This window comes from Vicugna pacos, chromosome 18, assembly GCF_048564905.1.
Source record: "Vicugna pacos chromosome 18, VicPac4, whole genome shotgun sequence".
In the NCBI taxonomy this organism is placed as follows: domain Eukaryota; kingdom Metazoa; phylum Chordata; class Mammalia; order Artiodactyla; family Camelidae; genus Vicugna; species Vicugna pacos.
In genome coordinates, this window is record NC_133004.1 from 13,454,767 (window position 1) to 13,471,650 (window position 16,884).

The window sequence follows — 16,884 nt, forward strand, 5'->3', positions numbered from 1 at the left end:
CACTGGTTGGCTGTGTCTCCCACTTAGCAACTAGCACTGGCTTCTTATTTTCCCTCAGACTTCAGTGGTGTCTTCCTGACGAGAAGTAGGCATTGGAAATGTGTGAAGTCGTCATCATCTAGTGAATAATCATGACTCCCTATGCAAATCGAAGGGTGGTGGTTGTCCCTTTTTACATAATCCTGTCATTTCTCCTTTCTCTTCCTTGTCCAAAACCTTGGAAAGAAGAGTGGGAAAGCAGAAGTTAGTAAAAATGGCAGAGTATAGCGTAAAATGAGGATTGTTTCCATCAGGGAAGGTACCACCATATGGGTGTGCCTTTTGAATGTCGCTACTTCCTGGAGTAGAGAAGGGAGAGTTTTCCCAGGGAGTAAAAGACTTCTTAGCCGTGCTGATTAAAAGCCGTGTGATTTAATCCCGTGATGTCTCGTTCTGAAGTATAGCATGACTTACTGGTTAGCAGTTATCTCTGTCAGTGTTTTTCTTGACCTGAGATTCCATTTTGTTCTGTGATCCCTGAGAGATCAACTCACGCGGAAGCCTCCCGGAGAGCAGGCGGCCAGTCCTGATGCGAAAACGTCCACGTTGTTCGGCTCTGGCGTTTCTGTTCATTCTTTCAGTGCATCCTTGGGTCCTTGCCTTGTGGGACACTGAGTGCTGTGTGCTCTAGGCCTCTGAGAGAGGATTGATTTCAGAGCTCAGCAGTTTATACCTAGAGCCTCGCCCTTTCCTTTCTGGAGGAGAGAGTGTGACGCATTCTTAAAAATAATCGTTCTCTGCTGTTGGAGGGGTTGTCGTGAGAAAAACTGGAGAAATGCTGTTTTATGTATCCTTCCCAGATACCTGTCCATTGCTAAGACTTACTGGAGACTGGACTTCCTGTCTTAGCCTAATCTTCTTCCTGAGTTACGTGAGTCTTGCTTTTTCATCCTTGGCACAGTCTAGTGGAACTCTAACACCAACCACAGAGGTATTTTAAAATTTTCTGGTGGCTGCACTAGAATTTAAGAAGAAAGGGGTGAAATTAATTTAATAGTATGTTCATCTAACCCAGTGTGCCCAAATTAATAGCATTTTAATGTAATCAGCATAAAATTATTAAGATGTTTTACTTTTTTAGCATTTTTTTATTGTGTTATAGTCATTTTATAATATTGTGTCAAAGTCCAGTGTAGAGCACAATTTTTCAGTTATGCATGAACATACATACATTCATTGTCACATTCTCTTTTGTTGTGAGCCACCACAAGATCCTGCATATATTTCACTGTGTTACACAGTACAATCTTGTTTATCGAGATGTTTTACTTTTTTTGAACCAAGTCTTTTATGTTTTTACTTAGCAGCACATCTTAATTCAGATGCTAACTTTTCTTTGGAAATATTCGATCTGTATTTAGATTTCATAAAATTTACAGTTGAAAGTGTGATTTACATTCCAAATATTGTTTTTATTTTTATTGAAATATAGTTGATTTACAGTATTATTTTAGTTTCAGGTTATATACCAATGTTGTCTTAAGCATCCTTAAACGTTTTCCAATAACTGAGCTGAGTGTCACTTTTAAATTAAATTAATTAAAGTCAAAGGTAGAAATTTAGTCCCTCAGTTGCTCATACTTCAAGTGCTCATTAGCCACATGTGGTTGGTGGCTACTGCATAGGACCGTACAGCTCGGGATACAGGCCTTATCATCCATGTGTCCCAGGGAGAAGCAGTTATCTCCTAAGATGAGTCTCCTGCAGGCACATCCTTGAGTTACTACTTCAGAGTGTGCTCCTGGTAGTCTGAGTCTGTTAGCTGGTGATTGTGAATTGTGTAGCTTTGGTTCTGGCAGGACCCTTTATTATTAATCCTAAAGCACAATTAAAAACCTATTAATGGAAAATAATCTGAAAAAAATGTGTGTGTGTGTATCTGAATCACTTTGCTGTACCCCTAAAACTAACACAATATTGTAAATCAGCTATACTTCAATAAAAAGGAAAAAAAATATTTTCTTTTGCCAACAAAAGAAATTCTTATTCTTTCTGGGATGTTTGAGAATTTTAGTATCTTGCCTCACTGAGGTCTTGTCATAGAATGCATGTGCTTTACCTTAGTACTGAACTGAAGTTTTAATATTAAAAATTGAGTTTAACTAAGCAAATGGTTTTAATCAAAATAAAGAAGTCTGATATTAAAACATTATGCAGAAAACCAAAACCAAAAAATCTTGATGCAAACCAGAAAGATCCAACTGAGCCAGATGAATCTGAATGGAAACCAGATGGAATTTCAGATCTTCCCAGTCTCGGTGCATCCTTGGTGCTTGCCAGGAGGTAAATGGTGACAGTGGTGTATGGAAGGCACAAGAAGGTCAACGGGGGTGCTGTGGGAAGCAGGGTTGGGGCATTCTGTTAGTGTCAGGGAAAAAACCCAGCCTCATAAAAGATAGCAAGGGGTAAGCCTGCAATAAGTAAATGAGATTCGCAAGGCTGTTTGTTACTCAAAGCTCACAGTCAGTCGGCGTGGTAGTGTTGGTTCTGCTCACCCCACGTCTCTTGAAGGGCATGATGCGTGGGCGTAAGTGGTGGCTGTGTGCACATTGGGTTGCCTTGTAGCTGAGGAACACAGGGCTGAGGACTCAGCACCTTTTGTAGCAGGTGACAGAGAAGCCAGTCTTCATGCTGCAGACACCTTGACCTACTTAAGTGTTTGTGACCAGCTGCAGGAACTGCTCGGTAACTACTGCTTGCACCCGGATGTTCTTTCAAAATCTCGTTATATCTTGCAGTGGTCTTTCTGACACCTTGCACTGGGTGGCTAATAGAGACTGTAAACTGGCCGGTTACCTGGCTAGCAGAATTTAACTGAGATTTTAAAATTATTATTATTAATTGAAGAGAGTCATGCCACTGCTGGACCACTGGTGGGGGAGGGGAGAGCATTCTTCTGAATTTTTAATTATTCAACATATTCAAAGCCCTTAATTAAAATATTAAAGCTTCATTAATTTTAGGACAAAATTATTTATTTTATAAATGACAAAGACCTATTGTAGGAAGCCCTGGAACCCTGCTTAAGGGCGATGGTTCTGGATATGGAGATGAGAAGTGTTACTTTCTTTCACCGTTCTTACACTGTAAACTTCCTCTGCCAAGTCAAGTCCTCGTACACAGGAGACTGCAAATTGAAGCTGCTTCTTCCAGCAAGATTGCCACTATGTGCAGGAACTTTGAAAATGTGTCATTTTTGTAAATTTCCCTGTGTGAAAAATAAAGTTTTGAAATTGTGATATGTTTGGATATGTTAGAATCTGTTCTGTGCAGGCAGGCTGTCCATTCTTATTAATGCAGTTAAATAGGTTTTTGAATGGCCCCTTTCAGCTTTTGAGTCAGGCTGTCACTACTTATTCCTCTGCTCCAATAAATCATCTTGGTGACTTTGGCGGGCTGTCAAATGAGTTTCCTACTGACTGCTTTTCTTTCACTTCTCTTTTTATCGTGGGTGTCTACCAAGATTCAGCACTCTCTTGGAGAGTGATGTCTTTGCTTCTACCAATTCATATCCTCTCTTGGGTCTTGCTTTTTCCTTCTGACAGCTTTGGGATCTGAATTTGTATGTTACGCCATTTTTTTTTAAATTTACATTTGAACTAATTTTATACTTGCAGAAATGTTGCAGCAATAAAACAGAGAGTTCCCTGATGGCCTACCTTCATCTGGTTTCCCTCAGTGTCAATATATTATTTAACCATTTATTATGGTGCTTTTGTCAAAACTAAGAAGTTAACATTGCTACAGTATTGTTAACTAAACTGCAGACCTTATTTGAATTTTGCCAGTGTTGTCACTAATGTCTGCTTTCTGTTCCAGGATCCAATCTGGGGTCCCACATCACATTCAATTATTTTTTCTCCTTAGTCTCCTCCAGCGTCTGACAGTTCCTCACTCTTTCCTTGTCTTTCATGACATTGACAGTTTTGAAAAATACTGATCATTGTTATTTGTTGCTCGAATTGCTCCAGCTTTGGCCATCAGGAGCATCTTGTGTCCTTTGAGCAAATCCCCATCCTTTTACAAGCACTTCTTTACTTCTGACACAGCAGGGTGTTTCAGGCTCACCTTGTTCTTTCTTTGACCCAGCTGTAGGATCAGGCTCTACTCCAAGGAGCCCTGGTCTCTTTTATTGGAGAGTGTCATTTAGAAACCCACATCTGGGTGTAAGAGATGCCCTTTGGTATCACATTTCATTAGTTCTAGGCCCTTCCAGCAGATGGAGCTAGGACATGTATGTATTCATACCCATCCACATGCTTACCTCGATAGTTCTGTATACATTGTGTGTGTGTGTGTATCAAAAGCAGTTATACTAATTCCCTCTGATTCCAGTCTGACAGCACAGAGTTCATTTTAGCCTCCCCCTTTTAATATGACTCCTTCCTTCTGCCTTGAGAAGCCTGGCTCTCACTGTCTTCAGTTTTAGTGTCCGGTCAAGATACTGTTCCAGTTCTTCTCCAGTTCAGTTCTTTCTGCCTACCCAGCACCCGCTTCTCTGTGCTGTGATGCATTTGCAATACAGTTAGGATTATTTGCTAGCGCTTGTATTTCACGTTGGATCCCTCCACGTGTTGCTTGGTGTAATGACTTTAGTTTTTGAGTATGTGCAGGGTGTGAAGCTTTGTTATGGTTCTAAGTCTGATCCTTGGAGGAAGGTCAGACTGCCTCACCCCTATTCTCCAGTTCCCATTCCTCCTCTTCCCCCCCTTTGCCACCCACTCTGTAAGTAACTCACTTCTGTCATTTCTGGTTTATTCTTCCTGTGTGTCTTCGGTTTTGTGCCATTTTAAACTCATCAGGTTTGTGTTAAATTGTCCAGTGTGGTGTTAGGGACACAGTCACTCCTACCTCATCCTCAGCCCCACTCCTCTGTGATGAAGCTAGGAACTTTGTGTGTTCAGTACCTTAATATTTTAGCTACTTAGCTATCACTTGATAACATTTAAAGTTTAACTGATTTTTTATTTAATGTCTGCTAATAAAGCAGAAAGGGGATAGGAAAAAAATGTAGCTTTTCCTACACCATCTTATCTACCCTCCTTTAATACTAGATATTTTAGTCAAATTTTTAATCACACAAATATTACATTAAATATACTCCTTGTGGGGGAAAAAGAAAGCTTCACACATAAAGATAAAGTCTCCTTCGATCTATGTCCCCCAACACAAAACTGTTTTTATTATCCTTTTTAATTCTGTGTACATTTCTAAACATATGTGTCTATAGGGGAAAAAATTAAAGTGTGAGGCTTTTTCCACGTGACAGATATACTTTATCTTTCTTCATCTTGCTTTCTTACTCACACGTGTCTTAGGAGATCTCTTCATGTTGCATAGGTAGCCCTGCCCCACTGTTTGTAACGTCTGCAGAGAATTTCCTGGTGACTGTCCTCGCGTGTGAGGACATATATGAACACTGGGAGGTGAAATTGGGGGCTGCAGGCTGTCCGTGTTTCATTGTGATCAGTACAGCAAGTTGCTCCCCCAAGTGGCTGCCATTTTACCTTTTCCACCAGCATTGCATCAGAGTGCTCATTTCTCTACTGGTCATCAATATTTGATATCTCCTTTGTCTTAAATTATGGGCATTTTTAGGTTGATAGGTAGCATTTTGTTTTGTTTTCCTCTGAAATAGTGAAGTTGAGTGTATTATTAGCCTTTTACATTTCCTTTTCTGTGATTTGCCCATTTTTTGTCTTTTTTTTTTCTTCTTTGAGGGGGGAAGTTGGCAGGGGGAGGGAGATAATTAGGTTTATTTATTTTTAGAGGAGGTACTGGAGATTGAACCCATGACCTTGTGCATGGTAGGCATGCGCTCTACCACTGGAGCTATACCCTGCCTTCCAATTTGCCCATTTTTAACTGCTTTCTTTTTCTTACTAATTTGTATGTGTTCCTTGTATATGCTGGATTGATTCATTTAACTATTACTTATTGATCACTTAGCAAGTGCCCAGGCACTGCCTTAGGTGCTGGGATAATAGCAATAAACAAGGTTTCTAATTTCACAGAACATAAGAGGAAGCTGGATCAAAGAAAATCTAAATAATCAGTAAGATTCTTTAAATGTTAATAAATACTGTTTAAAAACTAGAGTAATGGTAGAGAGAGTGTCTCATGGAGAGGGCACCCCAGTTTCCCCTTACAGACCATCCTCTGAGTGTTTGCCCTGAAGCAGGTTGTCAGGGAAGGCTTCTCAGAGAGGACGGGTCAGAGCTGAGATCTGGATGATGAGAAGATACTGGCCATGGAAGTGTCCGGACAGAAGAATGTGTGCCAAGGCTCTGAAGTAGGGCTAGTGATGGGGGGGACAGGGCAGCAGGAGAGGACGCCAGGTCATCCTGGACGGACATGGCGCAGGTGATTGTCAGAGACACTCAGGTGGACGTCAGGTCTGTTTCAGGAGTTGGCTTATTCAGCTCCTCCTTTGCTGTCTAGGCTTTCTGTCTTCTGACCAGAAACAGTTTTGCTCTGGGGAATCTGTGCATCAGGATTTGATCATTGGGTTTTGTGGTGGTTTTAAGGCATAGGCTTTTTCTTTTTAATAAAGGAAAATTTTCTGTTTCAGATTACCTAGGAACAGTACGATTTGGGGTTATCACAAATAAACATCTTGCGAAACTGGTATCCTTAGTACACTCTGGAAGTGTGTATTTACATAGACATTTCAACACATCACTTGTAAGTATTTTGAAATCACATTTATATTAGCGCAGTGGTTCTTAACCTTGTTTAGATCACAGACTTCCTTGAGAATTGGATAAAATCTATGGACACTCTCTAGGAGAGTGCACATGATTTTATACGCAAACTGAGAGTTCCCGCAACTCCACTCTAGAGCCATGCCCCTGCTTAAAAACCCGAGCCGCAGAGGACCCTTTAACATCTAGAAATTCTGTGTTTATATTCTTAGATTTGGGTACAGCCTTGGTAGTTTTCCTTCTTGGATGAAATTGCAGAATTACTCTGTTGGAGAAGTGCTACTCTGGGCCCGTGTTCTCAGAGGTTAAGCTTTCATTGGGTGATGTTCTTTGTTCATTTGTTCCATTTATCAAGAGTGGTGATGTGACATGCTTTTCAGCTTTAGCTGATGTAATGGGTTTTGAAGTTCTTGTCAAGTCTCAGTGAGAAGTTGATGGCTTCCCACCCCAGAGAGCCTTGGTTTTCCATTGTTGTCTTTGTTCCCTGATTTTATTTGCTTTTTGGTGGACCAACCCCAACTCAGCTTTCTGAGCTTTTGATCTGTATCCTGCTTAGTCCTGTGCTTCTGCTCTATTTATTGCTTCTTCCTCAGTCCCATCACTGAGAGTTTATTTTCCTTAAGTATTTTCTATCTCTGACTTCATTGATGGTGTCAGTGACTTACAGGTCGAGTGAAGACCGGTATTCCTGCACCCAGTGTACCCAGCCCTTTAAACTCACTCTCCCCTTGGCTCAGCGTGCAAGTCTCATGCCTTCAGAGGAACTGTTAGGCCCTCTGCGGGGAGCGCCCCTCGGTTGCCAGTCACCCTGATTTCTGCATATCTCTAGTAGCCCAGATAGATGGCTTTACTTCTCGCAGTTTATAGTCCAAAAATCAAATGAATTTTTGTGTTTTACAAATAGAAATGTTTATTATGATGATTGAGTATGTTTTTTAAAGCTCCCACCATCCCACTTTGGGAATCACTGCTGTGATGGTTTCTCCTCCCCTGCACTCTCCTTGTGCCTGTCTGAGCCTCTTTTGACTTCATCTGCTTTTGCTGTCTATCATTTTCCTTCATCCTTCTTTTGTAGCATGCTGTACAACCCACATACATCATGTTTATGTGTAGTAAAGGGTACTGAGGAAGAAATTTAACATAGATGGAGAAAAGAAGCTAGGACCATGAGAATGATACTGCAAAAGATACTGGGTTTACTGCATCAATTCCATAGTTTTTAACTGGTTGGTTGAAGTAGCAGCGGAATTCCTTTTATCAAAGGAAATCTTATTGGGATATCACTATTAAAAAAATAAAAATAGCGGGCATCTTTGTTATAAGCCAGTTTAAATGTCTATTTTCAGGAGTATAAAATACCTCATTTTGTGGAATAGAAAAACTTAAGCAAAAAATCTAGGAGACTTTCTTCTTCATTCTATACGTACAAAGTGCGATCTGTGGCCTAGTACAAGTTCTCAGTCACTCATGAATTCATTCAAATGCTTGTTGAGCTCCTGCTCTGTGCCAGGTGTTCTAGTCACTGCGGGTGCAGGTGAACAAAGTAGATACAAACTTCTGTCCTAACGGAGGGTCCCAAGGGACCGAGGTAAACCGCAAAATGATCCTTGACTCCATTATTTCTCTTCCCTTCGAGCTTCACTGAGCCTTTTATAGAGACTCAGTAACGTTTGATAGCTCCCCCTGGGCAGGGTGGTAGAGGTCATCGTTGCCAGCAGCAGGCAGCGAGAATTATTTGTTGATAGATGGGTCTGTCTAAAGGGAAAGAGGAGAATCACATGATGTGAAAGTCACCTTTTGAAACCACCTTTGTTTTTCCCAGCCACTTGTGAGCAAGCGCTCTGTCTGGAAAGATAGAGGCAGGGTTTAGCGGCACAAGCCAGGGCAGGCCACGTCGCTGCTCTGACTCATTTTCCTCACCTGTGAAGTGTGGGGTTGAGGGCAGTGCTGGTGTGCTGTGATCCTGCCCTGCCTTTTATCCTCTGTGCGTTTGTCCTTCACAGGTCTTCCCCAGGGAGGTCATCAACTACACAGCTGAGAACATCTATAAGTGGGCCTTGGAAAACCGAGAGACTCTCCTTCGGTGGCTGTGGCCCCACGGCGGCAAGAGTCTCCTGCTGAATAATGAGCTGAAGAAAGGACCAGCACTTTTTTTATTTATACCTTTTAATCCCCTAGCCGAAAGTCATCCTTTGATAGATGAGGTAAGAATCATCGTGGTGAAAGGCATCTCATGAGGAATAGGAAAACCTCTGTAACTTGGACTTTTCTCATTCCACGTTCAGGTTAGTTTCCCCTAGTAGCTGAGCAGCTACCAGCAACGGCAGCTGCGTTTCTGTGCCATCATGCCCTTCTCCTGCAGGTGGGCAGGAGAGCCCGAGCCTCGGGTAGGACCCACCACAGCCTCTCCAGCCACCTTTACTGACAGCTTCTCAGGTCTGGGTGAGTTGAGGAGGACAGGGAAGTCAAACCATGTCTCTCCAGAGAAGGACTAGATGGCCCTCTTCCTGTGGTGACTGATGTCATGGGGAGGGGCAGAGGGAAGGGACAACACAGGCAGGGTTTGGTGTGGCCTAGGGGGTACCATTGTCACAGGGATTTGGCCATCCTCAGCCCCAGTGGCCAGCAGTGGCCATGGTGACCTTGGGATCCCGTGCTTTTCTAAACCTTTCATGTCTCACAGAATGGTTTTTGGAGACAACTGCCCCTCCCCATTGCCTTTTCTGCTTCATCTGGTGCGTTCAGTCTCTCTGGGTGAGAGTTTATTTTATACATGGACCGTTTGGAGGCACTTAGAGAGAGCAATAACAATCAGCAGAGAGCGCCTGGGATTGCTAAACTGGATTTACTAGGGGTTTTATTTTTTCCTTCCCTCAAGGATCCTCTAATTGGTCAAAACCAATTTCAGACAGCCAGCGTACCACTGGCCAGGCTAACCAGACACTGCCTGTCCCAAGCCCCTCCTCCTAAGCCTGATGGTCTGCCTGCCTAGAGGGAACGGGAGGCAGGATTCTTGCCAGGCCAGACTCCTTGCTTTGCTCCTCTGGAGCCTCTTTGTTGACGTTGTTATCCCTGTTGGGGGCCTTCTGAGTGAGTGCTGCTACCCTGGTTTAGAGGAAAGAAGAGAGAAATGAAATAGCTTTGTTCCCTCTCTGAGTAGGGAGGACTTGAAGTAATAAGACTTGATTTTGTTGGAAAATCTTCACTACACAGCTGTTTTATGAACTGAGGCACTCTTCCTTTACTGAATCTAGTATTAAGAGCCCTTAAAGCTCTTTGTAGGGAAGGTAGGGTTTTGAACCGAGGTGTCAGCTGTGGTTGTGGATTTTCCTCCTGGGGAATTCTGTCTTTCCTGGCTTGAGCATGTCAGGGCCCTGGGTTAGCTGGTATTTGTGACCAGAGCTTAGTTCCTCTGTTCAGGGTGTCGTGCTTGGATTTAGGCACCTGGCGGGAGGACACTTGTTTTCCGACCCTTTGTTTCCAGGTGAACGTCTTCCCCCATCTCCCCTAACTCCTCCATCCAGGCCTTTTTTTTTTCAGCCAAGGTTTTGCTGGTGGCTCCTTTCCTCAGGGCCCATAGTGTCCCTGCGAGGTGAAGAGACCCCCTTAATCTCAGCCTCTAGTTGAGGTTGTTGAAAACCAGGCGGCATCTTAGCAGTTTATGGATCACTTAGCCAAGTGTGGTACATTCTCCTGTTCGTTTCAGGTCTGTCTAGTAAACGTTTATTGAGCACTATGTCAGGGAGTCATGGGGGAGGAAGATGGAGAAGGCATAGCCTTGGTCTCCTGGTCTTGGAGACTTGTCCAGCAGACGAGCAAGAGCCTGCTTATAGTTCAAGGCAAGGGAGGGCCAGCCCCAGGAGGAGCTGGAGGAGAGCAAGCACTGCCCTGGAAAGTAGGGGGCTAGGCAGGAGAGGCTGTGGGAGGTGCGAGTGTTTTGACTGACCCTCAGGAGTAGCCCGGATCTTGATGGGTTGAGAGAAAGTTAAGGGAAGGTGTAACCTGAGCAAAGGCACTGGGGTGGGGAAGATGTAGCAGGTTTAGATACTAGGAAGTAGTGTGGGTTGTTCGGTCCCCGTAAAGGACTGATTGGAGCAGACCCAGACAAGCCTTGGGAGGAGAGACCCTTGGGTGCTTCTTTGAGGACTTCAGGATTAATCGTAGCCATCAAAATCTCATTGACCGTGGAGAGATGTCAGCAGAGCTGGGCATTACCAATATTAAAGTTTTCCTGGCAGCCATGTTCCAGAAAACTGAGAAGTAGTAAGATCCTGAACTTGGTGGTGGTGGCGGGGGATAGGGAGTGGGGCGTGTGACCAGGGAAGCAGTGACACAGGGATCAGCGGTCAGGGAGTCATCATCAGGGTCGGGCGGGCTGGGAGGACTGAGCACCTCATGTGCAGTGAGTTCTAAATTCAAAGGCTTCTTGACCACAGAAGAATTTAAATCCTGAGCCTTATTTTTCCGTTAAGCTTTTAGGCCTGACTTTGGGCCTGCGTTATTGAGCAGAGGTCGCTGTAGGGTGAGGGTAGCGGAGTTGGGGTAGTAGAATTTGGAGCAGCTGTGGTGGGCGTGTGGTGGGCTCAGTCAGTCCAGGCCCGGCAGCTGCTCTTAGACACACGCACCCTCCACCACAGGAGAGCACGGCCTGCACTGTGCACGGCATCAGGCCGCTGACCCCTGGCATCTCTAGAGAGTTCTAGAGAGGTCATAAGACATCTATCTCAGTGTGCTTATCAAAGAAGTCTTGCCGCAGCCCGCAGAGTCCATGAGCTCTGAGCTTTCACAGCATGGCTCTGAGGCGTTCACGGCACATGAGCCTGGTGGACAGAGGCATGGTTATCGTGTTCAGACTTACAGATTTCCCCAATTCAAGAAAGCGGAAGGAAGCATTTATTAGTTCACATGAAATTAAATATTATATCAAGTGATTCACGTACGGAATGTAACTGGAATGCATTTTCAAAACTGCCTGCTATGGAAAAGGAATGTAAAAGTAAAAACTGGTTCAGTTTATAGCAGAAAACTAAGAATTCCTCACTCTTCAAGAGCCTTACTGTACAAAACATTTTCTTCAATTGAGAAAATCCTTTACATGGCTGCTTTGTTTGTGGGAGATATTAAGAATGAAAGAGGTGAAGGAAGAAGACCTTGTAAGTTATTTTGCTGTACCCCTACCTGGACTTTTCATAAAAGACTGCAGTAAATACAGTCATCACCTGGTATCCACGGGGGAATTGGTTCAAGGACCTCCGCAGATAACAAAATCCAACCGTGCTCAAGTCCTGTATATAAAATGAGGTGATATTTGCATATAACCAATGCACATCCTTCCGGATACTTTAAATTGTCTCTAAGATGACTTATATTACCCAGTACAGTGTAAGTGCTATGTAAATATTGCCTGTGCATAGCAAATTTAAGTTTTGCTTTCTGGAACTTTCTGGAAATTTTCCCCTTGAATATTGTCTGATCTGTGGTTGGTTGAACTGTGGTTACAGAACCCAAGGATCTGGAGGGCCAACTGTACTTGAATTTTTGTGGGTTTTTTTCAGGGGTAGGGATGGTGATCTGTTAATGTCTTTGAATATAAAGTAATACCACGCTAGGGCAGGAGGGCAGCTGGGCTCTTTACAAATTATATAATCTTGACCTTTTTGTATAATGTGCTGTCAGAGCCTTATCCTTCAAAAAGGCTGAGATGTTTTTGGTGGCGGGGGGGAGAAAACACTGGTTTGTCATCTAGAGTAACCTTTTTTATGCCCAAGAACCATTCAAATAACCTATTTTTCTGTACAAATGTATATGTCTTAAATTAACTCTATAAGTATCATATGTTATTAAATTTGGGTTTTCTTTTAAATTGGAAAAGCATTTTTAAGTGGTTTTTACACACACACACACTCTCTTTAATGAAACAAAATCCTGAGTGACTTAACACCTTTAAGCTAACTGGCGGGATTTGATTTTAGTTAGCACACAATTCTATTTTAGGGAGTATGAATGCCTTTAGACTTTAATGACTTGATTGTCTTTCTCATTAAACTGGGGTGGTGAAAGATACTCAGTTTGGAAATGGAAGAGTCTTGGAATGAAATGTGAATCTAAATGGCTAACACTGATCTGAGGGTAAGCGGTTCTCACCGAGAAGCGGGAGCGTGTACATGACCCTGAGATGCCCTTCGCTTGCCAGGTGTTTACTGAATATCTGTTGTGAGCCTGGATTTGTGCCAGGCTCCGGGGATAGCAGGATAAATCAAACTTGGTCCCTGCCCATGAGCTTCCATAAGCCTGTGGGGCAGAGGGGCTTCTCAACAGACAGTTGTGAGACTCCCTGGGAAGGGCTTCTGGAACCCTGGAGATGCAGACCGAACTCTTCCCAGGTGAGTCGGGGTGGGGTTAGCTCTATTGGAGCAGCCACCCTGGTGCTGGGTCTTGGGGAGAGTGTTGGCATTTGTCCGATGGAGGAGATCCTGGCTAGTCCTCTAAAGGCATGACATGGTGAGAGGGCCTGGCCTGGTCTAAAGACGGTGGGGCAGCACCAGAAAGGCAAACTCAGGTCAGACTGTGTTAGGTTTTATTCTCTAGGTGATAGGGAGCCATTGAATGTCATTTGGCAGAAGAGTCTCACACTTAGGGTTGTATTTTTAAAACCAAGTGATGGCAGTGTGGAGGCTCAGTTAAGGAGGATGGAGGGAGAAAATGGTGGCAGTCTGTGACAATTGAAGGCCTGAGTTGAGGCAGTGGCTGGGAGGATATAAAGGAGGGGCTGCTGCATTAGAGGCTTGCGGTGATGCAGAGGAGAAGTTGAGAATCAGCGTTTTTTTCCAGTTTGATGATGCCACTTCCCAGAGAGGGTGGTGCAGGAGGAGGAAGGCAAAATGGATAAGTATGGCTTGGGACAGGTTGAGTTTGTAGCCTCCTGCGAGTCATGAGCTTATTTGGAAACATATGCTGTGAAATATTTTGATCCACTCATTAGGTGCTTGGGAAGTTTTTAGACTGTTAAGATGAAGAAAGAAGACATCGTCTGGAGGAGTTTTACAGATATAAAGGAACATGCACTCACCTGGGAGTTGAGATTCAAACTCTGTACCAGTTCTTTCACAACCTGGATGTGTGCCATGGGGTGAGCCGCTTCACCGTCTGGCCTTCACTCTTGTCACGTGGTAGACTGAGACATCGACCTCTAAGACCTCTTCCATCTCCAAACAGGTGGTTCAGTGTTTGTTAGCAGAGTGACATGTTCTGAAAAATAACCCAAACCTCTCTGTTCATAGCTTTTTGTGTGACAGCTTCTTATTTGACACAGTGCTTCAGGCCAGGGTTCCTTCTTGTGAGTCACATCAGGATGCTTTCCAGGTCTGACAGCCGTGGATCCTCTCCCGCAGTCACCCCCATGCCTCTCATGACCTCCGCCCTGTGTTTCAGATCACCGAAGTGGCCTTGGAGTACAACAACTGTCACGGGGACCAGGTGGTGGAGCGGCTCCTTCAGCACCTGCGGCGAGTGGATGCCCCGGTGTTCAAGTCCCTGGCACCTGAGCCCCCAGCCCAGCTGCCGGACCCGCCGCAGATAACGGCATCCCCCTGCTGCAACACCGTGGTGCTGCCCCAGTGGCACTCCATCTCCAAGACCCACAACGTCTGTGAACTGTGTGTCAACCAGACCGCCGGCAGCATCAGGCCGAGCTCGGTCAGCATGCCCCAGTGCAGCTTTTTCGAGATGGCAGCAGCTCTGGATTCTTTCTACCTCAAGGAGCAGACCTTTTATCATGTGGCATCAGACAGCATAGAATGCAGCAATTTTCTAAGTTCCTACAGCCCTTTCAGCTACTATACTGCATGTTGCAGAACCGTAAACAGGGGCGAGACGGGCTTCCTTGGTTCTGAACAAGGTATCTTTGAAAGCCCGACCACCGCATTTGCTTCCCTCGAGAAGAAATGTGAGGTTGATACTCCAAGCTCCGTTCCTCACATTGAGGAGAACAGGTATCTCTTTCCTGATTTGGACATGAATAGCACAAACTTCACAGGCCTGAGCTGCAGAACCAACAAGACTCTGAACATCTACCTTTTGGATTCCAATTTATTTTGGTTATATGCAGAGAGGCTGGGTGCTCCGAGCACCGCTCGGGTGAAAGAATTTGCTGCGATTGTTGATGTGAAAGAAGAGTCTCACTATATCTTGGATCCAAAACAAGCTCTTATGAAGTTCACCCTAGGTACTGTGGGCAGTTTCCTTCCCAAAGCATAATGTTTTGCTTAACTTAACCTGGGTAACTTTTATTTAGGCATCTCATTATGTTCAGCCGTGAGGGTCATCTCTAAGCTCCTTTGAAATCTTTACACTGCAACTGGTCATAATTTTTAAAGAAGCTAATTGTCTATTAAATGGAACAGAAACGCCCTAACTCCAGATTTTGGATAAGTTTGTCATTTAGCCCTTAGGGGCTGAGTCCAGCGTTCCAGGTCGGCAGCACCTGCCACATTTCCTAAGGTAGCGAGAGCTGCAGTTGGTGGGAACCTGGTCACAGTGACGGACAGGGTGGTGGAGAGCCATTCTGGTGGTAACTTCCCAGGGGCTGACGCCACGTGAGCCCTCACAGCAGCTTCATCCTAAAGGAACTTAAATAGAAAGCAGTGAAACATTAGAACCACCTGCCCTCACTTTTTGTCTCACAGGTTTAAATGTATGTGTATCAAGGCAACCAGACCTAATTTGTTCTGCTGCTGTTTTACAACACACCAAGAAATGCTGCTATGACCTTGGGTGCCTAGATTGTAACACACAAGTGTCAAGTGCAATAAACAGGTGTCAGGGTGCACACCCGCAAGAACCTCATTTTGAGTCGGGTAAGGCCCCATTATGGGAAAGCCTCCGGGAGCTTGCCCTTAGGGCTTGGCAGCGGCGGTGAGCTAACCCACACTGTCCTGTTCCCAGGCCTTCGCTGACATCCGTGACATACACACAAGGAAGTGAGAATTCAAAAGCCTTGTTAGTTCAGCCTCGCTGGAATCATGGAGGAAAGTCAGCGTTTGCCAGATGGAGACAGGAAGACCTTAAGGGGGAGGAAAACCTTTTATTTTCAAGTTTTGGAAACTACGAAAGCAAGAGTAAACTCAAAGCCCCTAAATAATAGTCACTTTAGCTGCCGTCTTTTAAATCCAGGTGAAGCTTGCTTCTTACACTAGACACGTTTGAAAAGGCTTATGTAAATGATGTTTTTTTCCCTCTACATCAAATTATATATTGTAAACACGAAGCCTCCTGAGTGCTTAAAGGAACCCTGTGACCAGTCACTTTAGAAAGTGCATCCTCTATTGATAATACAAATTGCTCCTAATTCATGTTTCCTGCAGTTACATTTTGGTGTACTAAGTTTCCTTAAAATGAAACAAGCCTGTATTTTTTAAAGTAAATGTTTATTGGATTTTCCTGAATTCTGTTCAGTAATACTCAGGCATTTAGTGAACTCGTGATGTGTGCACTCTAATTTAAGGGTAATCTGAGAGAAGCCATCTTCAGATTTCTTTTCATCTTCTGTATCTACTCTGAAACATTTAGCTCCGTTGTTCTTTGTCCTGTAGTTTGTGACAGAATTTGTAAGGGTCCTTGTTAAAAAAAAAAAAACACACTGTGTGTCGTCGTTTTGGAGAGTTGACTCAGCTATCTCTGGGGCAGTTTCAGAATTTAGGTTTCATTCAGCTTAGTAAATGATTTTTGGTTTTATGTTTCAAAAACACAGCCAGCTAAGTCAGGTGCTGACGATGAAGTCTCTTTAGCGTTCATGTGACGGTCTTCACTTCCTCCTTCCTCTGCAGAACATGGCATTGTTCCTTAGGCCCTCAAAATGGACAGAGTTAGAAAAAAGAAAATGAAGTGAAACTCAGATGAGTGCTGCTTCAGATGAGACAAAGGAATCTGAAGACAGTGGACTTTGTGAGGAGAGTAAAACTGTTGGTTCAGGTTAGGGCTTAGGATAATTTATGGGTTTATTTATGTGTTTTTCCACTAAATATAATTGAGTTTTTTTTTCCCTTAGCCTTTTAAGAAAGAAGCTTGACAAACTTTAATAAAGGAAACAAAAGCCGTAGCTCCTTGTCCTCAAATCAGTGCGTAAACACCTCCCACATTGCGG

General features: G+C 43.9%; 1 protein-coding gene across 6 annotated transcripts in view; it reads left to right on the top strand.

Annotated features, from left to right (window-relative positions):
* TXNDC11 (thioredoxin domain containing 11) overlaps positions 1–16,884 on the top strand; it is a 57,467-nt gene that overhangs the window by 31,660 nt on the left and 8,923 nt on the right. For 2 of the 6 annotated variants that reach the window (XM_031687231.2, XM_072942193.1), the window contains 3 exons: positions 6,611–6,723; positions 8,747–8,947; positions 14,175–14,967. In XM_031687231.2, the coding sequence (XP_031543091.2) occupies positions 6,611–6,723; positions 8,747–8,947; positions 14,175–14,967 (1,107 nt within the window). Of the gene's footprint in view, positions 1–866; positions 971–2,196; positions 2,323–6,610; positions 6,724–8,746; positions 8,948–14,174; positions 14,968–16,884 lie in introns of those variants that run through there. The other 4 variants (XM_072942194.1, XM_072942195.1, XM_072942196.1 and 1 more) reach the window with 4 other exon arrangements.